This window comes from Cavia porcellus, unplaced genomic scaffold (assembly GCF_034190915.1).
Source record: "Cavia porcellus strain 051 isolate PalLab524CR breed Dunkin Hartley unplaced genomic scaffold, mCavPor4.1 scaffold_26, whole genome shotgun sequence".
NCBI classification, from domain to species: domain Eukaryota; kingdom Metazoa; phylum Chordata; class Mammalia; order Rodentia; family Caviidae; genus Cavia; species Cavia porcellus.
In genome coordinates, this window is record NW_026947509.1 from 54957988 (window position 1) to 54982301 (window position 24314).

Consider the following 24314-nt stretch of genomic DNA (forward strand, 5'->3'; position numbering starts at 1 on the left):
AGAAACTTCTGGTCCCAGATGCATCTCTGGACCACAGCCTCCAGCTCAGCCTGGGGCTCTGGGCCCCTGCCTAGGTGGAAGGTCACCAGTACCGCTGAGGGGATGAGGAAAGCCTTTTGGAGGATGCTCACAGACCCAGCTGAAGACAAGGGCTCTTGGAACAGGAAATGCCTGCCAACCCATGGCAGGGCCTGAGGGCCAAATGATTGTCTGCAGAGACAGGGGGATGGACAGAAAGACCACGGACAGTGTGAGCATCCGGCAGGAGATGGGATGGGGGGAATTTGGGACAGGCTCAATGCAACAGTGCTCCTCCTTCAAAGGAGCCAGACGCATCTCCCCTTCCTGCCTGGAGAGCAGACTGAATCCAAAACCTCGCTGCAGGAGCTGAGACTTGTTGAGCAGCTTGGGCACTGGAGGGAGACCAGGGTCCTGGCACATAGTAGAAGTGGGCGCACACCCCCATCCCACCCCAGAGAGGCCCTCATCTCCCCACCTGGACACTGGGGATGGCTCTGAGGACCCATAATGATGTCACCTTCTGCCTCTCCCAGCTCAGCTCTAATCCTAAACCCCCAACAATATTCCTCCTAAAATTCCCACTCATAGGCCATGGACCACTGGGGCAGGGGACACACAGCTCTCAGGAAACCCCCAGGACCCGCTGCCCTTTACTGAGCTCTAAGCCCTGAGCTCTCGCAGTGTGGTCACTCCCTTTGCCTCCTGTACTGTGACCAGACTCAACTGGGAGCTGGCTCTAGCCCTAGGGGTCCTCCGTGGTGGGACTGGCCCACCAAGCTCCTCACTACCCCCCTCCTCCCTTTCTTGTCCACGGCTCTGTTATACTCACCTGGAGACCTCCAGCTACATGGAGACCTCCAACCTGCATGGAGACAGCCCCACTGCTCCTTTCTGAGCAGTTCTGGTGTCCTGGGGGGAGATGAAAAGCTGTCCCCTGAAAAGCTGTCCCAGGACCGTGTATGTGCAGAGTCTCCCCAGGAGCAGATATGTGAGCCCAGAGCACCAAACTCTACAGCCCTCCCTGACCATAGGAGGACCCAGCTTTCCTCATATGACAAAAATGGGGGCATGGAATCATCTACATGGGTACCCCAGGTCCTGAAAAGCTCCTTCATGTCCCTTCAAGGAAAGTGCCCCAATGGGCCAGCTCTCAGCAGAGTGACCAATGGTGCCTGCCCCCTCCCCCCGCTTTGCAGGCTTTGAGTCAGTGACATCCATGCAGGGACCCCGGAATGTGCACTTCCAATAGGCTCATAGATGATGCTGGAACCACTGGCCTGAAGGCCACCTGGGATTACACCTGGGCCCCTGCTGCTGACTGGTACTGCCCAGCAGGTCACATGGTCCTGGCATACCTCGAAGGATAGCCTACAATGAGTTCATGGCAACCAAATGGAACAGAGCAATGAGCCCCTTAGAGCAGTCCCAGGCAGAAAAAAGTTCTCAGTCCATGTTGGCTGTTGCTATTATTCATTATCCCACGCTCAGGACACCCCCACACACCCCCTGAGCCACCGTGCCCCACCCTGCCCCTCCAGCCCACCCCTCTCATGCCTGGCATCAGGCAGACAAGGGAGTGGGGTCGATACTAGAAACCACAGTCCTCAGCAGAGCAGCAGTCGTCCTCTTCCTGCCAGCGATCATCTGAGCACCATCCCTGTGCCCCCGCCCCTTCCCCTTGCCAGCTGGAGGCCAGCCACAGGGCAGCACTTGCCAGCGATCAGATGCCTTCAACTCACTGCTCTACATGCTTCCTGAAGAGCTAAAAATTTCCAGAAGCTCCTCCCAGCCTAAACACCCGGAGCCGTCTTATGTGTTTGCAAACCCAGCCGGGTGTGCATGCTACACGCTGCCCCGCCCCGGTTCTCCTGGGACTCGAGGCCTCAACTCTCTCCTTCCCGATCACTGCCAATCCCAGGGCTACTGGAGATGAGAAAAGCTTGGGACTAGTCGGGTGCCAGTGAGCCACCCCAATCCAGGCCCTGCGGGGAAGCTGCGGCCAGAGCTCTGGCCATGCAGAGCTGTAGTTCCCCTGTGTGGCGGCCCCAGAGCTCTGAGGGCTGGCAGAGACTCTCAGGCCTTGGCGGTCATCCTACCTTTATCTGAAGCCCCCACAATGACACACACAACGCCTCCCCCGCACACTTTTCACCTCTTGATTTATTTTTATGCTTAGAACACATGGCTTTCCAACGTACTACATATTTTACTTACTAATCTCATTTAGTGTCTGTTTATTGCACTAAAATATTAACTTCTCCTTCCCCATCCAGGAGCCTAGAAATGTGCCCGGCCTCAGTAAATATCTGTGGGGTGACACACTACCCCAAACCTTCCCTGATACCCAACTGTGCTGAACATTCACTGACAGTGCACCTGGCACTCGGGGCCCCAGCATCTGAAGGTCCTAGACTCCGTCTTTGCTTAGATTTTGGCCTGAACTTCTCTTACCCCACCACAAACACACTTGTACTTGACACCCTTGCGTGACACCTAGAACCCAGCCCCCAGCAGGCCTGAGGCATCATCTCCTCCCTCCCCTCTCATCACAAGGTTTGTGACAGGCATGGGGTGGGCTCCAGGTGTCCAAAGCCCACTACCACACTCTTCACACTGCGCCTCACCCTGGGCCCCAGCTAAGGCTGGCAGGCATCGAAAGGCCAGCTGCAAAGGGTGAGGGAGACGGAGCCCAAAGAAGGACAGCTCCCTCCCTTGGTCCCCTCCTCGTCCAGCCCCAGCACTCCAGTGCCCTTTAGGGATCGCTTTCCACCAGGGCCTCAAACCCTGGTCCACAAGGTGGAAATGGGTGGGAAGCTTAGGCAGGACAGATCCTGACAGAACCTGTGAGTGCCCATGCTCAGCCCAAGAGTGACACTCCTCGAATCTCACAGCCCAGAGGACCTACTTGCCTCCAGCTACTCCTGGCCCTGGTCTGGAGATGCTAAAGCTGTATTCATGAAGTGTTAAAGACACCTTGGACAGAGTATCAGGCGCTTTGCTTTCCTGATCACCAACCCTCATGACCACCGAGGCTGGCAAGCACTGCCCCATTTACAGTAGAGCAAACTGAGGGTGCAGATTAATAATCTGCCCCTCTCCCTCCCTCCCTCTCTCGACCCCCCAGAGCATCTTTCTGAGTCCTCCTCACTCTGTACCATCAGCCCTCCTGTTGGAAACCCACTTTCTGAGAGCCCACTTAGAGCCAACCCTTGGTCTCAGGTCCTCTGTCAGAAGGCACTTCATGGCTACACGTCCACAGAAAGAACAGGAAACAGACCACAGGAGAGACTGACATCAGACCCAGAGAGAACTTCCTGAATGTGAGGGGTTATGAACCACAGGGTGGATAAGGGAAACTGCACATCCTTTCTTCAATATTTTTCTAAAAAAAAAAAGACACACATGTCCTCTCCAAACCCACTGCATGGCCTGGGAAGGGCCACCATGCTGCAGCACTCGGGGTGTCTGGGATGCCTGCCTGGGGACTCATGCCGTAGGACACCTTGGTGGCCTGCAGGGAGGGTGGGCTGGGAAAAATGTATTTGTGGGCTGTTGTTCTGGAGGGAGGAAAAGGCTGGGGGGCAGGCCCTGCCCGGGCTGGGGGCAGGGGATACAGAATGCGGACTCAGCCTCCAAGGAACATTCCGTCCAAATTCCTCACCCCACTTCCACTCTGCCAGCTCTCCCTTCTCTTGTCCCCTGGGAGGCCTGGAATCCAGGCAGGTTTTAGGGCCAAAATGACCCCGTGACATCACATGTCTTGCCATGAAATGAACTGTGAGGTCACTCGGTGCTGCCGATCGGCAGGGCAAGGAGCTGGAGCCACTGGGTGGGGCAGGCAGGCAAGGGGCTGGACTGGCCCAGGACCCAGGACCCAGACCCAGGACCCAGGACCCAGACCCAGGACCCAGGAGAGAAAGTTATTTAAGGCTTGCTGGTTCCAAAAATAGAACCCCAAACAGAGGAAAGGAGAGAGCCAAATGCAGGCGGGAGGGCAGGGAGCCACATTCATGGGGCACAGAGCGGGAGTGTGGCAGGTGATGACCGATGGCTGGTGGAGGTGCAGTGTCACTCAAAGGCTGTGCGCCCAGAGCATCAGTAACCATGACAACAAGAAGCTTGCACGGCAGCAGAGAAGGGGATACTTTTCAGCACTCTGGTTCTCCTGCAGCAAAGTATCACTTCACAGTCACTAGGACAGAAAGGGATACTTTGGTCCTCTTCTGGCAAATGGGGACACAGGGCTTTTGGAGAGGGAGGTTGTGCAGTGAGCTCAGGTCTGCCCCTCAAAGCCTGCATATGACCTTGCTGTGCCTGTACAATTCGGGAGGCACCAGAAGTGGCACCAGTGAACCCAGGGCTGGCTGCAGGGTACTGCACAGGCAGGCTGGAGCCAGGCAAGGCAGCAGGGTGTCGGACCCCAAATGTCCAGCCAAAGTTACTTCAGGGCCACAGCCTCTCCCAGGCAGGCTGAGGCCACCAGAGAAAAAGAAGAGACCTGCTATGATTAAGTGGAAAGTTATGCCCAACTTCTCTGCACCCTCAGGGAAAGACCCAGGCAAGCCTGCTCCTGCCTTTGCCACTCCCCCAGTGCATCCCAAGGGGCCCAGCACCCAAATCCTAGCTGAGGCTGGGCAACCCTGGATACCCTCACCAGCGCTGGCCCCGGGCCAGGCCAGAGTATTTCACACTCCCGCTTGCCATGGCCCCTGGATAAGGTCCTTCTGCAACTGGCTGGGCATTGGACAGCGGTGCTCCCCTTGGCCCTTTCTCCACTGCCCCCCACCCTCGCCTGAAGCCTCCACAGCCCAGGCTGGAATCTGCACCGGCCTTTGTCCGGCCATGGCCACTCCTCCCTATCAGGCCACCCTGCAGCTGGCAATAGGCTCCTAGCTCTCAGACCCTGCTGTGGGTCACTTCCCCACTCAAGGACCCATAATGGCCCTTAGTGCTTAGCACATCGAGTTCAAGTTCCCTGGAGTGGCTGAGGACCCCTCCAGGAGCCGGCCCCACTCCTCTGGACTGCACACCCTGCCACCCCACCCTCTTCTTAGGGCTCCTCTGCCTCCACTCCTGAACTCTACTACCCCTCTCCCACCCCTGCCAGGCCACAAGGGGGTGTGACAGGCAACGTAACCCAATCCTCTCCTCCAGCAAGAGCAGCCTGGTTAAAATCATTACCCTGGACTTGCCCCGCCCTTTGGTGGGCCCAGCACTTCATCCTGAGGCCTTGCCCACCTCTGTTTCAGCCCTGCCGCCTTCTGGAATGTCCTCCCTCCTCCTCCCTCCTCTCTTCTATTTGCTCATGTCTCAAATCCACCCTGCAGCAGGAGCCAGACTTGCCCAACCATCTCAGCATAAGCAAATGGCTTCTTCCCCCACACGCTGAGCCCCAAAACTGCCTCTGGGCAGAACCCCAAAGTTAGATGCCAATTAATTTCCATAGTAGAGTTGTCTCTGTTTCCCCCACTGAACATGAGGTTCCCGAAGAATGGGGCCCTGCACCCTTCTTGTGCCTGTCCGGAGCACACACCAGGAAGTCCTGACCTTTACAGCCCAGCCTAAAGGCAGGACCTGCGCAGCCCTGAGGACTCTGCCAGGGAGGTCCAGGAGCGGATCTCTCTCCCAGCAACCCAATAGGTGGCCACAGCAAAGGGGGCCTCAGTGGCAGAACAAGATCCACCTCCAGAAATCCCCGAGGGGCCATGGCAATGTTAGGAAGCACCCTCCTCTCACCCAACTCCCTTTCTTCAAAACACCAACGGGGTTCCACTTTGAAGCACATAGGAAGTGAGCCCATTCGTCCGCAGCAAGTTCTCTCTCCCCGTCTGCACCTGTCTCTCGTGTTCCCTGGACTAAAGCAGCCCTCTGGTTGCACAAACTGGGGTGTTCAACCTTCCTCCCCATGGCAGGGGGAGGCTTTGAAAACTGCAGGTGCTGTGCAAGTGACAGTGACATTCGTCACTGAGATTTGTGGTTAAGAGGGTGGGTTCCTGTGCCAGACCACTGAGCTGAGAGTTCACTCTCCCTTTTAATAACTCTGTGGCTTTTGACCTCAGGGAATGCAGTCACCCCTCTCCTTTGGAAGTCAGCCTCTGAGCAGGTTCATCTCTTGGCAGAGCTCCAAGTTCCAAGATTTCCCAAACATACCCCCCCTGCAGCCCACTCTGTACCCTGGGATCAAATGCATCGGGCCAAGACTCCAAAGCAAATACTCTGCCATGTCCCTGATGGACAACAAGTCACAGGGAAGGGTGGAGTGGTCCACATGCATGCTCCAGTTAGCAGTGAGCATCACACCTCCTCCTCTCCCATGAGACTGCATGATGCCTTCTGACCCCAAACCCCACACAGAGGGAGCTCAGGAAAGTTGTTTAAGATCTCAGGGCCTGTTTACTCTCCAGCACATATATTGCATTTAGGAGGTATTTTTTTGGCAGAATGGACAGACAGGCCTTCTCCCAAAACCAAGCCCAGTGGGCATCAGAGGCATTAGCTGTTTAGAAAGAGGGACTGGAAAAACCTAGCACCTGGCAATACTTCCATCAGGAGCAAGCAGTGGGGTTCCCGGGAGAAAGCAGAGCTGGGGTACAATCCTGACCCAGCCCCTGATGCCACTAGCCATGTGACTGTGCACAAGTCACCTAGATTTCCTGAGCCCCAGTTTACCCCACACACCACACGCTCTTCCTGCCTCCCCAGCATGGATTCGGACCTGCCCTGGGGGTTCCCAAGATCCCATGCAAAAGGCTTTGAAAACTGCAGGTGCTGTGCAAGTGACAGTGACATTCGTCACTGAGATTTGTGGTTAAGAGGGTGGGTTCTGGTGCCAGACCACTGAGCTGAGAGTTCATTCTCCCTTTTAATAACTCTGTGGCTTTTGACCTCAGTTCCTCATGCAGATGCTGGGAACAAAGAATACAATTGCCCCTTTATTGTCAGGAGAGGGCGGGGAGGGAATGGGGATGAAAAAAGGAATTAAGATGTGTCATGTATGTGTACCAACTTCACACGAGGAGTGTAAACATAATGTACTGCAAATGTGTACTAGTAAAAAGTGGTTTTTTTTACATCATGCATAAGATTCCATAAAAGGGCTAGTGTTTTACTATTGCTAATACAGTAGCCTCCTTTGTCTACGGCGGGAGTTCTACGATCCCTAGAAAGTACCTAAAATCAGATAATACAGAACCCTCTATATACATGGAGAACTCTCACCTGTTCACTTAAAAGAAGCACTTTAGGCTGCCCTTTGGCATAACCAAACTGTCCGCAACACTACTCTTGTGCTTTGGAGTCATTGTTAAGCAAAGTAAGAGCCACTAAACAAGTACATGATACCATCTGATTGATATCTGACGAGGCTAAGTGACTAATGGGCAGGTAGCTCATGCAGTGTGGATCCACTGCACAAAGAGTTGACTCATATCCCTGATAGTGCACAGCCAGGCATACACTTTAAAATTTATGATTTCTTTATTTTTAGCTCAGGAGGGTCGAAGGGGAGGCTTCTACATTACTGTTGTAGGTGAAATCAGCATTTCTCTCCACCCCATCCCTCTTCCACCCCAACCTCCAAGTCGTTCCACAAGGATACCCTGAGCCCCTGGCATAGGCTGTGCAAAGGGAAGCAGCCTGCATAACAAGTCACCTCGGCCCAGGTCTCCTGAGTGCCCTGCTGGGAGCGCCCAGGGGCCTGGCATCTGGATGACCTTGCTAGCCACTCCACTTGGCTATCAGCTATGGGAAATTCCTCGCACTCTTATTTTTCAGAAGTTGAAAAAAGCTGCTTCAGCTTTTTCCAAGGATCAGGAGAGTCCATGGCAAACAGGGCCCCCATTCTACCCCACGGTGGACCCCCCAGGAGGGGCAACCTTAGGATCTTTTTACCCAAGCCTTTGGGCAACATCTGTTGAGTAAATGGAAAACATGGGTTGAAGATTAAGCTACTTCTCACTGGCTGGCCTGGGCACAGACTGGAAAACGTGTTTAGCCAGCAATGCCACAAGCTGAACAGAAATCCTGGGTGTGGACAGGAGAGATCCTAATCCCGGGGTAAGAGTTAAAGAAGGTCAGTGAGAAGGCCCGAGAAAGAGATGCAGCCAGACTGAGGCAGGGAGCAACCTGGACAGATAAACACACGGACAGAAACACCACGTGCGGGAACAGGAGGGGTGGGGAGCACGGAGACCAGCGCTACAGAGGCTGAAGGGCAGGCTGGGAATGGACAAGGAAGGAAAAACACAAACCCACCCTTTCCTGCCTCTTGTGAACCCGTTCAAAGCGCTTGGCTGTGAGGAAACAGGTGCTGAGAGCTCTCGGGGGAAGCCAAACTTTCTCCTGGTTTCCCCGGGGCCACTTTCCCGTTCTCCAGGGACAGTAACTAGGTGTCCAGCAAAGGCAGCTGCCCTGCCTCGGATCCCCACCCATGGTTCTCACAGTCGCCCCACGGGCCAGCCAGGGACACAGCCACAGTGGTCCCGTTTATCACAAACGTAACCTGTGCCAGACACACCTGGCTGCATGCCTTCCTCCTGGCCACTCGGCAAACACATATAAAGCACCTACTGTGTGCACGACATTGGGAACCCAGGAACACACCAAATAGATAAAAGCCTCTGCTGAGGTCGGTAAAGCCCCCCTAAACAAAATAAAGAGAAATGAGTAAAATCCACAGTGTCTCTGGGGATGGGGAAGCAGGGAAGGGATGGGAAATGCTGATACTTAAGTAAAGACCTGGGGGAGGGAAAAGACTTGCAGGTATGTGCAGGAAGAACATTGCAGGCAAAAGAGAACAGCAAGTGCAAAGGCCCTGAGGCAGTGTCATTTGGGGCATGTTCAAGAGTCAGCAAGGCCAGCTGGCAGCAACTCAGGGAGGAAGGGACAGGGCCTCTAGAAGAAGGCGAGGTGAGAGGACAGCTGTTGTGTAAGCGGTAGAGGCCAGGGGAAGAGCCTTAGGGTTTGCTCCAAGTGAGAGGGACAGTCATCAGAGGCTTCTGAAGTTAGACCAAGTGGATTGATTCACTCGTTTGGTCCTTTTGACCCCCTACATGGTAGCGACTATGACAATACCTCCACGCTGAAGAAAGGAAGCTGAGGGTCAGAGGGGCTAAGGAGCTCTGGCGTCACACACCTGAACTCAGGGGGTAGGGGAGCACAGCAGATGGGGGAACAGGGGCCCACAGGGAAGGAGCAGAAAGCCCAGGATCCTAACTCTGCTGGGAAGTGGGTTCTGACTCAGGCAGGGGACCCTGGAGGACAGCCCAGCTGTCTCTGTCACTTTGCCACCAGGGGGCTGGTCCAATCTCCTGGAGGGCCGAGCGCCCTCCGCAGGTAGGGGCACCGCACAGAGACAGATTTCAGAAGTCCTTTCTGGAACCCAAGGGCAACCCCCAGCTGGAATGCCAAACTATTCTCTTTTGTCCCAACCCCTGGCCAATGCCTCCTGTAAACAAAGCTCACAAGCTCCCAGTGGGAAGACATCTGGCTCTGCCTGGGTCCCTAAACCCTGGACCCTCAGCCCCCTCACCTAGCCAAGGACATTCTGATAGTTCAGCCAGAATGAAGGAGACATGCACCCCTTCTCCACCCTGCTGCCACCCTCCTTGGGCTCCCACAGCGTCACTCTGTGATCCCAGAGACATTTCTCTCCAGCACTTCCAACCCAAGCTATTCTGGTCCCCTCCCCATGGCGCCTGTCCTCAAGCCCTGCCGTTGTCAGCTGACTCGGGACCTGGCTCCGAGCAGAGTGCAGAACTTGCGACTAACACTCTACATCTGGAACACACGGCTGGGCAGCTGCCTCCCTGAGGGTCTAAGCCTAAGCAGTCAGGGGGCAGGGCCCCTGCAGAGGAAGGGAAACACCTGGCCTTGGCTAGCGAGAACACTACCTAGGCCACCAAGAGTCTGAGAGCCCAGGAACAGCCATGACCTTGATTCCACTGTGCCACCACCCTGAACAGGGAGAGAAGCTGAGAATATGTCTCCACACTGAGATCTAATCCATTCTTCTCTTAGACAGAGAGGTCAGCCCAGGTCCAGAAAGAGAGGACCTGCTGGTCATCCCACACTGATTAGATATGGGAGCCAAGTGGCCTGACTGTATATCTGCTGTGTGGACGGAACAGGTGACCAGGTGGGTGCGTGGGACAACTGTATTGTCCCCAGGATACTGTGCCTCGCCCTGAGACTCCCCTGATACCCTGCACCGGCCTACATGATGCCCCTCCATGACACACCTGCACGCGCGCACACACACACACACACACACACACAGAGTCATGCTGCACACGTGCAGACCCCTTCCTTGTGGCCTGGAGGCCCGCCTGCCTCGAGAGAAGGGTGAAGGGGAAGGAGGGCAGGGAGCAAATGCTGTCAACATTCCCAGCCGGCCCAGCTGGGATCAGTCTGGAACAGGATGCTCACCACAGCCCACAGCGCACAGGGGTCCCCTCCCTGTCCAGCCGCCCTGGAAGCCTGACGGGGGCGGGCACAATCAAGCACAGGAGCTTAGGGGCAGAACAGATCCCGCCGCTGTGGGGCAAGCTGGCCAGATGGAGGGACACTGTGGGTCTTGCCATCCACCCCCTGCCTCCAGGCAAAGGGTGCCTGACCCAGGACCAGGCAGGTGGAAGGCAATGCCACAACAACCCGGTTCTCTAAGCTCTGGGACCACAGGCACCTGGCCAGACTTGGAAACACAGAAAATTCCCTTTTATGGGTTTTTCCAAGTACTCGAAGTCTCAAGATTGGAAAGAGCAGCCCTGCATCTCATCAGAGGGGACCTCATGACTCATTTCCTCCCCGTCCAGCGTCAGCGCAGGGATGTTGACCCTCCTCCACCCCACCTAATTGCCCAACCCACATGGGTCCAAAGTCAGCTGCAGCTGCAGAGCCACAGGAGGGGCTGCAGGAGAAGAGACAGGCTGTCACTCACCACCAGTTCATGGCTGGAAGGAGGAACGCAGGGGGCCGCCACCTGTGGGAGGAGCAGAGAAAGGGCAGGTTAGCATCTCTCGAGAGCATAGATGTGGCCTCCAGGGGCCATTCCTACTGCTACCACCTCTGGGAAAGAGATTCCTTCCCTGGACACAGGTCGATGTCCCAGGTGAGGGGCAACAAAAGCTACAGGCCAGGCAGAGCAATGCTTAGGCAACAATGCCTGGACAGAGGGAGGAGATACAGACAGCAAACACGAAATGTGCATCACAATTAAAATTCTGCAAAAAGCCACAGACGCTGAGGCTCGAGCTCAACACACAAGCATTTTAGTAACAGTGGGTTACAGTGGTAAGAATAAAGATTTCTTTTTCTTCCCTCTGTCTTCTGAATGTTCCACAATATGGTAAGAAGAATTTACAGTGTTTACAACCTGTGATTAAGGCCTCTAGGAAAGGTAAAGCCACCCCCTGCAGTCTCCCCAGTGCCAGGGTGAAGGCTCCTACTGGCCTGGGGACAAATGTGGAAGACTTTGAGGGGCAACAGCACCCCTATGAGGCAGCGATCACTTTCATCCTTGCTTTCTGTTCCCGGGTTGGAGACGGAATCCCGGGAATTCCGTGTAGCAGGCACACTTCCATCAATTCCATTCTCTTCATCCTCTTCCTCTCCGAGGCAACTTGGCCTCCACACAGGGAAGAAGGCCAGGGAGAGGCAGAGGAGGCGGGTGGGAGGCCTCCCTGGCTGCTCGGACTCCTCTCCCTAAGATAACACACACACCCCCACTGCCGCCACAGGCCACAGAGTCAAACATCACCCTGACAGTTAGCAGGGGCATTTATCAGACTCCATGTGCTCCTTTTTGCGAGCTGGGACACGTTTTTCTTGGAGCTCAGTGTGCAACCTTGGCTCCAATTCCTGACCCAAGCACCAGGCAAGGGGCCTGCACGAGGGACAGAGCCAGAGGCTCGTGCTGAGGCCTAAGGGTGTCTGGGCACAAGGCGTGGGTGGTCAAAGAGGAAGCCACTGCCTCCCAATACAGCAAGCAAGCCCTCAGTGCCTGCTGCTCCAGAGAGGGATGATTCGAAAGCCCACAGTCCATGGCACTGGCTGGGTCCAGGGCCACCCGAGCTGAACCATGCTGTGGTCCTACCATCCCGAGGAGATTTCCAGGATGGACACACCAGCCCCATGAAGACACCCATGAGACAAGGTGCTCCAAGCTCTGTGGCATCAAAATGGCCAGGTGTTAGCATCCCTGGGCTCTCGAGCCAATCAGATGACAGCCAGCTGACCACCCCCACTCTGGCTGGGAGCCCCCATGACCCATGAGTCTTTTGTTTTGTTTCGTTTTGTTTTGTTTTGTTTTGTTTTGTTTTGTTTTGTTTTGTTTTGAGACAGGGTCTCATTAAGTTCCAAAATCAACTAGGTTGTGCTTCACTTTGTAATCTCCTGTCTCAGCCTCCAGGACTGATAGAATTATAGACATTCGCCACCACACTCAGTTTAGCACTGAATTTTAACATCAAATTCTACTCAACAGCTCTTCAGGACTGCAGTGGGAATTGGATGGGGCCAGACAATGTCCAACGCTAACTAATCTGCACCACAGCAGGCACCCCTATAAATGCTTTCTCCATGTTACCTCATTGGGTCCTCTAATAGTCCGACAAAGTAGATACCGGTGTTTTATCCCCAGTGGAGGTGTGTTGGGCACAGAGAGGTAAAGCAACCTGCCCGAACTCACACAGCTGATAAGTGGCTGGGATGTGAACCCAGATGGGCTGATCCCCAAGTTGCAGTATGAAGGGCAGCTTATCACTCACAGTCCCACTTGCAAAGGAATGAGGAAACACTTGGGAAGCCTGCTCCCGGGAGCCTGGGGTTAGGAGTGACTAAGAAGCAGCATCTGGGGGGACAGGGCCTGGTGGGGGAAGAAGACACAGAGTAGGTAAGGGAAGTCCCCAGGGCTGCCTGTGGCCTGCGGGCCCCCCCCCCCCCGGCCTGCCCCACTCACCAAACAAGGTTGCAGCCGAGGGGGAAATGTTGGCCTTGACACACACAGCCCAAAACCCCACTGTGGGGTTGTAAGCTTTCAAGTCATGGACTGGGCCCCTACAGTGCCCTCACCAAGGGTCCCACGGGCGTGTGTGGATAGGAAGGACAGCGCCCTGACCGTGCCCCAGTCTCACAGTGATGCCAGGCATGCTGGGACCCTGCATAGAGACCAAGTGACATGCAGTGGGGAGGAGGCATTACCCCAGGGCTGCACGAGGTGGCTCCCCATCGCCATCAGAGTCCAGGAGTGTGGGGGGCAGAAAGGATGGCATTCCTGTGACAAGCAGAGGGTCTCCCAGGCCCTCCCGGAAGCAGCAGGGAGAAGGGGGCCCAGGGGCCTGTCCGAGGACCTGGATGGAGGGAGCAGTCGCAGCCCTCGAGTCCTCCCACAGCTGTGCATTCCCGGCCGGCCGCCGGCCCACGGACCTTGTGTGTGTTCCGGCCTTTCTCTCGTCACTCTCTTTCTTTTCCTTTAGAAATGCTTCCTTAAAAGGCTCTCCGCTTCCCTCCGGCACGCTGGCCCCTGGCCACCCTCTCAGGAGCCTGGGACATGCTGGGGAGCACCGGGGCCCTGCCACTCTGTGGCCTGTGCCCAGTGATCCCAGACACCAGGTACCAACAGCGACCACTCCACTGACCTTTGGGGACCCATGCTGGGAAGTCTGCTGTGTCTGCAGGTGCCCTCAGTACCAGCCCTGCCATCTCCCCATCTTGGGGACCAGTGGCACTAGATCCCAGGGCTCAGCCAGGCCTTTCCTCTGGCACACCTCACACTGGCCTCTGGATAGCAGGCCCTGGCCTGGCCTAGGTACCATCCCTGCGCCCTGAGTGACAAAGGTACAGCAGCAACAAATACTCGCCTTGTACTTGCTCCCCGGGGGCACTGCTCTGACTACCTTGTGTAACTAATTCTTATGACACCCTGAGCTCTGTTATCACTGACCCCCTTTTGCGGGTGAAGAGACTCAGGTGCAGAGACATTAAGGAGTTGGCCAAGGGTGAGACTAATGCAAGCACAGCAGCCAGGCTCCAGAGACACGCTGAGTCCTCCGGGCCGGGTCTACCACCTGCAGACCCTGCCACAGAAGTGTCACTGACACTCCTCACAGGCTGCTTGGCAGTGCACGTGCATCTGTATATAGCACTGGGCTCGTACCCGCCACTGCTTAGCGATTGCCTAGTATCAAACCATTTGCTTGGACTAATTCAGTGCCATCGTCCCTACCTCACAGAGAGAGAAACTGAGGCAGAGAAAGCTTAATGATTTGCCCAGCACTGCAGTGGAGCAGTGTGGACCTGGAGCCACCAAGATGGACAGTGTGAGGGCAGCTGGAGGTCAGGGTGTCCACAGGCTTGGACTGTGGCCCATGCCTGACATTTCTCAGTGTCCACTCAGCTTCAGAGGTCCCTGGAGACAGGGACAATGACAGGCACTAGATGGTACCCGGCACAGGCAGAAAGCTCTTCACCTCACCTGGCCCGTGTCCCATCCCACTGTCCAGGACCCAAAGCTACAACGGAATATGAGCTTCTCTCAGTCCTTCCAACAACCAGCTCTGTCCTCGAGGCCTTTGTACATGTGCTGCCTCCTGCCTGCACGGCCTTCTCTTCCAGTAGAAGCCTCTGCGGCTGTGTCTTCCCATCCTTCTGGTTTAACTTAAACACCACTACCCTAGAGAGTCCTCAGCGGCTCCTTAAATGATACATGTGTGCAGACACACACACACACTTCTCTCCTCTGCACCCATAGCTCTGCCCTCATCGACGTAATTACAAGTGGTAATTACAGACATGTGCTGCCTCCCATAATCTGTCTCCTCCTCTGCAAACCGAGGAAGTAGGTCTTGTTCAGCACACTAGCTGCAGGACAGAGCCTGAATGCAGCAGGTGCACACCAAATACCCAGTGAAAGGGACTGATGCGAGGCCTGGGAAGGGAGACACCTGTGGCCATTTGCTAAGCACCTGCCGTGTACCCGGCACTGGGCCAGCCCTGTCCTGTGCCTGACCTCTCTGAGACCCATTCTGCAGTCAGTACCATTGCTCCAGAAGAAGGAACCTAGGGTCCAATCAGTGGGAAAAGGTGAAATCTTGCTCTCTGGCCCTATACACTGCTCTCTGCAGAGCGAGCAAAACCCAGCACCTGCCCAGCACCATCCCCATCACTACTGCTGCTCTGCAAGTAGCAGGACCTCGGCCCCAACCAGGTGCCAAAACTGCCCTGGGTCCCCAGGTAAGGTCTCAGCTTCGGGTACACTAAACTGCCAGATTCCTAAATGTGTTAAGCATCGTGAGGGGTCCCCCACACCCATACCCAAAGCCCCTTACCATAGGGCCGAGAGTACCCCCACCCAAAACTAAAGCCTCAGTGTATGACACCAGCGTGTCACATGAGTCTCACTGGAAATGTTCTCTTTGGTCCTATCTATGGTAGACTCTATTAGGGTGGCAAAATGTACAGAACATAAAATTAACTATTTTAACCATTTCTTTTTTGTTTGTCTGTTTTTTGGTACCAGGGATTGAACCCATGACTTGGTACTTGCCAGGCAGGCACTTAGACTGCTGAGCTAAACCCCTGGCCATTTTAACCATTTTTAAGTGTATGATTCGGTGACATTGAACGCATTCATGGTGATATAAGCCGACACACATCTACACAAATGCCACATCCATTAAGCAATGTAATTTTCTCATTTCCCTTCCACACTCTGGTAGGTTCTAATGTACTTTTTTCTCCATGAATTTGCTCATCTCCAGTATTACGGCTTGTGTCTAGATATCCCCCTACCGCTTCATGTGGTCATAGGCGGGGCCTTTTGGAGGTGGCTAGATCTAACGTGCGTGATGCTGGGATTGATTCATGTCAAGATGCTAGGATTAAGGGTGTGAGCGCTGCCTGCTGCAATGGTGGGTAATCTGAGTAAAATACAAAAGACAGAAAGAGTGCGGCTTTGTCTCGTGTCTCTTGCTTTTGCTCTCTTCTGCCTGTCACAAGCTGCTTCTCCTCTGTGATGCCCCTCTGCCATGCCACCCTGTCTTGGAGCCAACCGACTACAGACTGAGACCTTTACAAACTGTAAGCTGCAATAAATCTTTCCTCCTTCAATTTAGGGTGGCAGGTATTTTGTCCCAGCAACCAGAAAAGTAACTAAGACATCCAGGTACCTCACTGTCACCCACCTGTGTAACAGGCTTTGGATTTTTTGTTTTTGTTTGTTTTAATGGTTCCTGCTTCAAAACTCTCCACAAGGCAAGCCAAAAACAGCAGGACTTCTTTTCGTAAAAATCATAAAAATTCTAATCTTCTACGCTGGGGTGGCCATTAAAAACCTCTTGGACCCACCCTGCTCGAGTAGGTCACAGGGCCGCCCCATTCCTGGAGCCCTGTTCGCACGCCCTGGAGGAGGAATGCTGCAGAGAGGCCGACGACCTGCACAGACAGGCTTTGCGGTGTGCGCGGCCCTGCGCGCGTCCCCGCGCCCCGCTGTCAGCAATCGCGCATGCGCAGCGCGGGCTCCCAGGAATTCTCCAGAGGGCGGGCTCCCGCACAGGGAGCACAGCGGGTTTACAGAGAGTGAGGCCCAGAGAGGGCACGGGAGCCCTGCATCTTTCTCCCATACCGCAACCCATGTATCGCTGGTAACATTCTTCATGATAAACTGGTAAACCTGAGTATTTCCAGATGTGAGTCCTCTGAGCCACACCAGCAAATGAATCCAACCCAGGGAGGGGTCGCAGGAACCCCAGTTTACGGCTAGGGATCAGATGCACGGCTAAAACAACCTGAGGCTTGCAACTGGTATCTAAAAGAGGAGACCCTTGGGAAAGGGGTCCCCACCTGTGGGATCTGGCGCTTTCAACAGGTAGGCTGTGTCAGAACCAGCTTGGATTAGAGGACGCCCAGCCAGCGGTGTCTGCTGCTGTGGAATTGACTGCTTGCTTGCTGAGAGGGAGAAAGCCCCTTCTGAGGTAACAGAAGTGTTCTGTGTTGATTGTGGTATGAAAACAAAAGAATAACATGACATGTTTTTTCCTGATTGACATACTCATAAAGAGGAATCATATACAGAAGACAGGGGTAGTGGTGCATGCTTGAAATTCCAGTACTTGGGGACTGAGGCAGGAGCATCGCTATGAGCTTAAAGCTAGCCTGTACTACGTCATGAATTTAAATCCAGTCTGAATTACATAGCAAAACCTTATCTCAAAAAATAAAAGAGAATCACACAAATAACTGCCTGTTTGTGTCTGGTTTATTTCACATAGTCTTGTGAGCTGAATTATACACACGCGCACACACACACACACACACTAAATTCGTGTTAAAGTCTTAACCCTGAACACTACAGAAAGTGACTGTGCATTTGCATAAAGGGTTTTTGAAGAGGTGATTAAGTTAAATGAGGGTTCAAATTCAGAATGACTGGTGTTCTTATAAGAAGAGATTAGGGTTGGGTGGCACAAGCCTGTAATCCCAGCACTCTGGGAGGCTGAGGCAAGAGGATCAAAAGTTGGAGCTCAGCCTGAGGAGCTTAGTGACTTTGTGAGACTCTGTCTTATAAAATAAATTAAAAAGAAGAGAGGGTGAGGACACAGACAGGCTCAGAGGGGAGACCACAGAGAAAGACAGCATCTACCAGCCAAGGAGGGCGGTGTCAGGAGACACCAACCTTGCTGACACCTTGATCTCAGACTTCCACCCTGTGAAGCTGTAAGAAAGAGACTTTTGATAGTTAACGTCCCCTGCACGTGGAACTTCATCACGGCAGCCCAAGCTGACTCAGACATTGGGCACAACTTTAAGACTCATTCGTGCAGCAGTGTGTGTCAGGATCCCCTTCCTTTCAAGGCTGGAAACTTATCCTCAGGATGCATACACCACGCCACCTGGATGTCCACGCCCACACATAGACAGGGTTGTTCTCAAAGACCATCTTGCTAATACGTGACTCCCCTCCTGCCCCAGTGTCCACATCTGAAGACGCCAAAGCATGTGTGGAAGGCAGGGAGGGACGGTGGGTTTGCAGAGTACCTGCCGTGTGTCACAGAGCCGAGGGCTTCATACATTTCTTCTTTTTCAGTGTGGGGGACTGAACCCAGGGCCTCTGCACTAAGCCAAACCTTAGCCCCTATTCTACCTTTGAGTAAGGGTCTTGCTAAGTCACCTCCCAGAGCGCTAGGATTATAAGCATCTGCCTCAGTGCCCAGTTTATGTACATTATTTTATTTCATTTTCTAGGTAGGATTTTGAAATAAAAGACTCAGAGAAGTTAAAAAACTTGGCCAGAATTCATCAGCAAGTAGAAACAATCAGACAGAAGTAGCCACAGCAGCTGCTGAGGCCCCTGCAGGCCAGGCTCTGCGCAGAGCCTCCCGAATGTTATCCCCTTTCAAGGGAGGTATCAGGACAAATTTATGCAGGGCTCAGGCATCGCCTCAACAAACCGGGCAGATCCAAGGCCCAGGCCCAGTGACAGTGCCATGACTGTCGTAGTCCGCCACTCATGGAGGCCTGTGTTTCCCAGGCAGGCCCCTGGCCTCCAAGGCTGGGTGAAACACGAGCCACTGCAGCCATGCCAGGGACTAAAGGGACACAGAGTTCAGGTATTCTCAGTCGGCTCCCGGCTTGTGTCTCACCCACTCCTGGTGAGTGCCCGAGAGGGAAACACATGGGTCACTGCCACTGAGCCATCCCACCGCCAGTTCAGAGCCCGAGGCTCACTAGGGAAGCAGGGCTGTGGGAAGGACCTGGCTGGGGATAAGAAGTGGGAGGGCAGCCAGAGGACCCCTTTGGCTGCGACGCAGGCTGAGTGAAGAGTGCTTCCCGGACTGGCCTTGTAATCCCCGATGAGAAGGCTAAGTCAGTTAGCTGCCAACACTGGGTAGCCACAGAAGGCACTTGATAGAAGAGGAACCAGCATAAAGCTGTGCTCCAGGCTAAACACGGCTGGACTAGGCGCAGAGGGAGAGGAGCTGGGAATTTAAAGCAGGCAGGGGATGTGCAATAACAACCCTAATAGGCTGGGCATAGTGGTGCACCACCTGTAATCTCAGCACTCAGGAAGCTGAGGCAGGAGGATCACTGCAAGTTCAAGGCCAGCCTGGACTACATAACAAGATCCCATCTCAATAATAATAATAATAATAAACAATCCTAATAGAAAAGGGGGAGGGAGAAAGGAAAGGAAGAAGAGGAGTCCTGGGTCAGAGGACCACTTAAATACTGCAACCTGAGAGCCCTCATCTTCCCCCGAGCAACACACACATCAGCCCAGAGCCCCCATCCCAGTATCTACTTCTCCTCCCCATCCAGAGCAGGGCAGGCCCCACTCCCCACCCCCAGACCAAATGGCTCCTATCCATCATTCTGCCTGCCCTTCACCCCCTGGGGCTACCTGGGCCTGAAGAAGGCAACCTCACATGGTCAAGACTGGTCCGGACTGGAAACAGTGAGAAGATGCCCTCTGTGGACAGCCCAGCACCTGTGTTTCCTTCGCCAACCCACAAGGGTTGGCGACTGAGTGACCACCAGTAAGTGGCCCGCTGTCAGCCGGAAACCAGGCGCCACAGGAATCCTTCTGGCCCTGAGAGTGTCACAGATGGGGAGCCTCCAAATGTCACAGCCATGGACACAGGCACAGAGGCAAGACAAAGGGGCCCTAAGACACCATCTTCCCGGGGCTCTCCTAAGACGCAGGCCCCTGCCCTGGATCCGTTTCCTCTCGGGCCTGTGCCTTTCTGGCTGCGCAGTGGCCTCCCCGCGCCTGCTCCAGCCTCCCCAGCTCCCTGCTTCCTTCCCTTATATAGAGTTCTGCTAGAACTGCCCAGCAGAGGAAGTGCATCGAGTTCCTGGTGGCAAGAAGAGGCCTGTTCCCAGGACACCTCCGGCCAGGGTCGCGTGTCCCAGCCCTGATCTCCTTCTGAGCCAGGGACCCCGCAGGGACATGGATAACCCCTGGCCTTTACTATGAACCTAGCATAGGCTGAGACCCAGAATGTGAGGCAGACAGAACCCAAGGCACCCACTGCGTGCACTCAAAGCCCTCCAAATCCTCCTGGACCCCAGTCCTCTTGGACCACCGACCTAATTAACAGCCTCTGAAGCGCCAGCAGCTCTGAGTGCCCCCTCAGGTTCTCCTCTTACCCCAGGTCCTCTCCCAGGTGCTCAGGCCCAACTCACTGGCCATCTGGCCTACTGCCAGTTTCCAGGTCCTGCACCACTCTAGGCTAGGTCCTCAAGAGAGGCTCCCCTCCTAGGGTACACCTCCAGACCTCTCGTCACCCCATAAGGAACAGCTCCACACATGACACAGGCCTTCAACAAACACCAGGCTGGAGGAGGACAGGAAGAGCGGGGCATGCCTGGCCTTCAGCAGCCAGGGGAATGCAGCCATTAGAGCAGTCCTCAGCCACAAAGTCCTGAAGCAGAGAAGGGCTGGGTTGCTGGGACTCGCAAACTGAACTATGGGACTGGTATACCTACTGCAGCTGGTCCCCTCCAGAGCCAGCCTGCAAGACAGTCATGATGGCACTCACATTGGTCCACCTCAGAGGCTCTGCCTGTTGCAGAGTAGCTCTAAAAATCTGCCTCCTGGGCACCCGAGCTGAGATGCAGGGACCCAGCACAGGAGCCACACTCACATGCACCCAAAATCAGTGAGGCTGGGAGAAGCAAGCTTGCACACTAGGCCTGACTCACCAGCAAGCACCCATGAGCAAGAGAGTCAAGAGCCCTGGAGCTCTAGAATGCAATCGAGGGGCAAAGGATGGGCAGGGTAGGAGCCAGAAGGCACAAGAACCAGGTGGGCCACAGGGAAGCCCTGCAGGGACCTGAGAGCACAGTTGCACCCAGGACTCAATGCTGGCCAGCATCTGGATTCGCCTCTTGCCCACAGTTGGCCACCTCCTGGGTACCTGATGTCATCAATAGCCACCCCACACACCCTGCCATGGGTACCCGAAGTTATTCAAGCCAGAAACCTGAATGTCCCCGTGACTCCTCTTCCCCTCTGCCCCTTCACCAAGCCTGAACAGCCTGTCTTCCTAAACATCTTTTAGTCCCCACCTCAGGCCCTGAACCAGACGATGGCAACAGGATCCGAATGCAGGTCCCCTCGCCTCCATGCTGCCTTCCCATCTGCCTCACCTGGCTTCTGGGCAGCCACGCAGCTATCTCTGCAATGCACTTGCAGCAATGTTACGGCTTTGCACAGCTCATGGCTATGTAGGCCAGAGTCCAATATGGCTGCCAGGGTCCCTGCACACCTGGCTGTGTCTTCTCCCTGGGCCCATTCTTATCTCTCCTGTACCTTCAGATCCATTTTGATTTCCATTTTGTATTTCAGATGACTAGAAGCTATCAGCCCATTTTACAGATAAGGAAATGAGGTACTGCAGGGTCACATCCTCAGCCTAAAGTCACATAACTGATAAATCATAGAAATGGAACTAGAGGTCTGCTCTAGCAGAACTCAAGGCGTTGGCTGTGCCCAGGCCCACGCAGCCTTGCCCAGATAAGGGTCACTGCAGGGCATGTTTCATGGAAAGCATGGCCTCCAAGGTGGGGAGGATGGATACCAACGGAAGAGGATGGAACAGGGACCAGCTAGCTCATCCCAGGGCCGCTCAGGGAAAGCTGACCTGAGGGGCGGCTCATGCCACACTAAGTGTGGCCTGCAGAGCCTACAGAAACAGATGTCCCAGGCCCTGCCACAACCTGACACCTCCAGAGCCAGACACAGGGCCCGGTGAGCAGCAGTTTGGGCATCCCGGAGTTCAGCCTGGAAGGGCTGCCTCGGAAATGAAGAGACTGAGCTGGCAGTGAAGAGAAGGGAAGATTCTTAAAGGAAGTCTCAAGATGTCAGAACAGAGCCTCTGGGAAGCCAGGCCCCACTGAGGCCTGAAACCACAGGACCCAGGGAAGTGGGGTCGCTGCAAGGCGTGGTGGGGCTGCACAGGCCGTTTGGAATGTGGGTTCCAGGCTGAGCTTCCTTCCCAGAGAGACTCAAAGAGCAGGAAAACCCCACCCTCTCCCTGCAGCACGGGGCTGGGTAGCGTGGCCGCAGCACAGAAAACACAACTTCTAGGAAGTTCCTAGAAGAAGATGATCGGGGAAAGGGTTGCGGTCTGTCGTAAAGGTTCTGGGAGAGCTGCGGCCAGGCAGAGGTGACGGGAAGGGACGCAGGACCATGCAGTGACTCCATGGTGCTGACCAAACTCCAAGGAGCCCCGCTCACAGGCAGGGGGACAAAGATGAAGGAAAAGGGACCCTGGCGGAGGAAGGGGAGCCGCGCTGTGGGCCTGTGGGGTAGACAGGCATGTAAACAGAGAATCAGCAACTGCCATAACGGAGGTATGAAGAGAACTATTATTTCTCTAAGCTTGGAGTTCATCTGCTTTTCCCACAATTACACCCAGAAAGAGGCTGCCCTGCCCACCCCACCTCCTTTACTCCCCACCCTTCTGGGGTTTCTGTGCCTGGATGAGAACTTTAAGGGGCAAAAGTCTTTGACCCGAAGCTGTGGTCGATCAGTAAAGTAGGAAAGATTCATGGGAAAAAAATGTAACAGCAGTGGGAAAGCCCGCTGAGCCAAAGGTCTCAGGAACCACAGAGGCCCAGACCAGCAGGTCCTGGGACATCAGAGCAGGCTGGCGGCAGGGGCTGAGCCAGGCCCCACAGAGGATTCCAGGGCAGAGACCCACGAAGATGCCACAGGCTCACGGGGATGTTAGCCGTGGCTGTCTGACACGAAGCCATCAGCAGCTGGCCGGCCGGGACAGGGGCCCACTAACTTGCCCCTCTACACCTGCAGAGTCCTTGCAAACTGCAGGTTCACTGCCCGCCCTGTTTCCTAACTTCAAGGTTCCCCTTGATCCTGACAGGATAAAAGCCTGTTTTTTCTTTTTGTTTCTCTTCCTCCTTTCTTTCAGGGACTGAACCCAAGCAAGTGCTGCGCCCTCAGCAGGATAACGGTTGGAGACAGGAAAAAAAATGTTCCCAAATTAATTGTACATACTTCTCATCAGATACCTTTCAACTTCAGCTGTGTTAAAACGCAGAACTATATACAGATAGACCTTAAACTTCTGCTGTTTCTTTGGGCTCCCCTGGACTGCTCAGATCAGTGCCCTCCTATGAGATGGCACTCGGAATCCTCTGCAATGTCTACCTGCTTCTCTCAAAGGAATTTAAAGCTTGCCAAAAGAGGGAGTAGAGTGAAAAACAAACCAAACCAGCCACCTAATACTCAGGAGAAAATTCTGATCCTCAGAGTCTACCCATGGCCTCTCCAGAGTCATGATGTCTCACCAGCCGACTCCACACAGCTCAGTGTGCACCAAACCTCCTCAGTGACAGAGCGCAGGCTCGGTTTGATAAGACCATAGCACCTGTGTGCAGAGCCTTGTTTTCAAATTCCCGAGCACATCAAGACGCTATGAGTTCCAACTAATGGGCAATAGCCAGGCATGGGTTTAAACAGCAGTTTTGCCACAGAATGGCTGTGGAGATGACCCCGTTTCCTCATCTGTACGATGGGGTAAGGAGATTTGCTCTCTAGAATGGTTGGGAGTGTTAAGTAAAGTTGGCCGAATAGAGGACTAAATAAAGTAAAAGCATCTGGAGCATGTCATCGAAGGCTGGCTCCTCTCTGCTCTAGCCAGGATACAATGTTCTAGCATGTTTTCACTTACAGCTCAGAGAACTGTCCCACACTTTACCTACTGCCACTGCCTGCTGCAAGCATTTGTGTCTCAATTCATTTAATCCTCACTGCATGTGAATCAAGGTAAGTTCTATTCTTATACCCATTTTACAGAAGAAGAAACTGAAAATCAGCAAAACACAAGGAAGTCTATGATTTTTAAGATCCATCTATCAAGCTTGGGACACTATCCAACACAAGTGATTCCCATTAAAAGTATCCATCTTTTTGTCTGAGTTTCCAACTCTTACCTGGCATAAATGTCACTTATCTGAAAATAATGCACAAAATTCCAGTCCACAGATAATAGTAACAGAAGTTAGCATAACTGTTCCACCCAATTAGCATACGTCAGGCTGCTGCTCTGGAACCCTATCTGCTCTGACAGGCACCAGGAACCCCCAGAAGCAGCAGGTCCTGAGAGCCCACTTCCAAGCTGCTCCTTTAGGTCCATCTGTGGCCGAGCGGCAGGAAGCCCCTCTCACCCCCAATTAGCCAGCAGCAGAGATTTGAATCAAGGCCAGCAGCGAAGGCCAAAGGAGGCCTGGCTGTCACCAGCATTGTTCCACTGCATCTGACGCATATCTACCCC

The 24314-nt window shown here is 54.3% G+C and overlaps 1 protein-coding gene across 11 annotated transcripts in view; it reads right to left on the reverse strand.

Moving 5' to 3' along the window:
- Positions 1-24314, reverse strand: part of Tns1 (tensin 1) — a 217620-nt gene that overhangs the window by 100606 nt on the left and 92700 nt on the right. For all 11 annotated transcript variants that reach the window (XM_063237476.1, XM_063237477.1, XM_063237475.1 and 8 more), the window contains one exon: positions 10958-10999. In XM_063237476.1, the coding sequence (XP_063093546.1) occupies positions 10958-10999 (42 nt within the window). The remainder of the gene's footprint in view (positions 1-10957; positions 11000-24314) is intronic.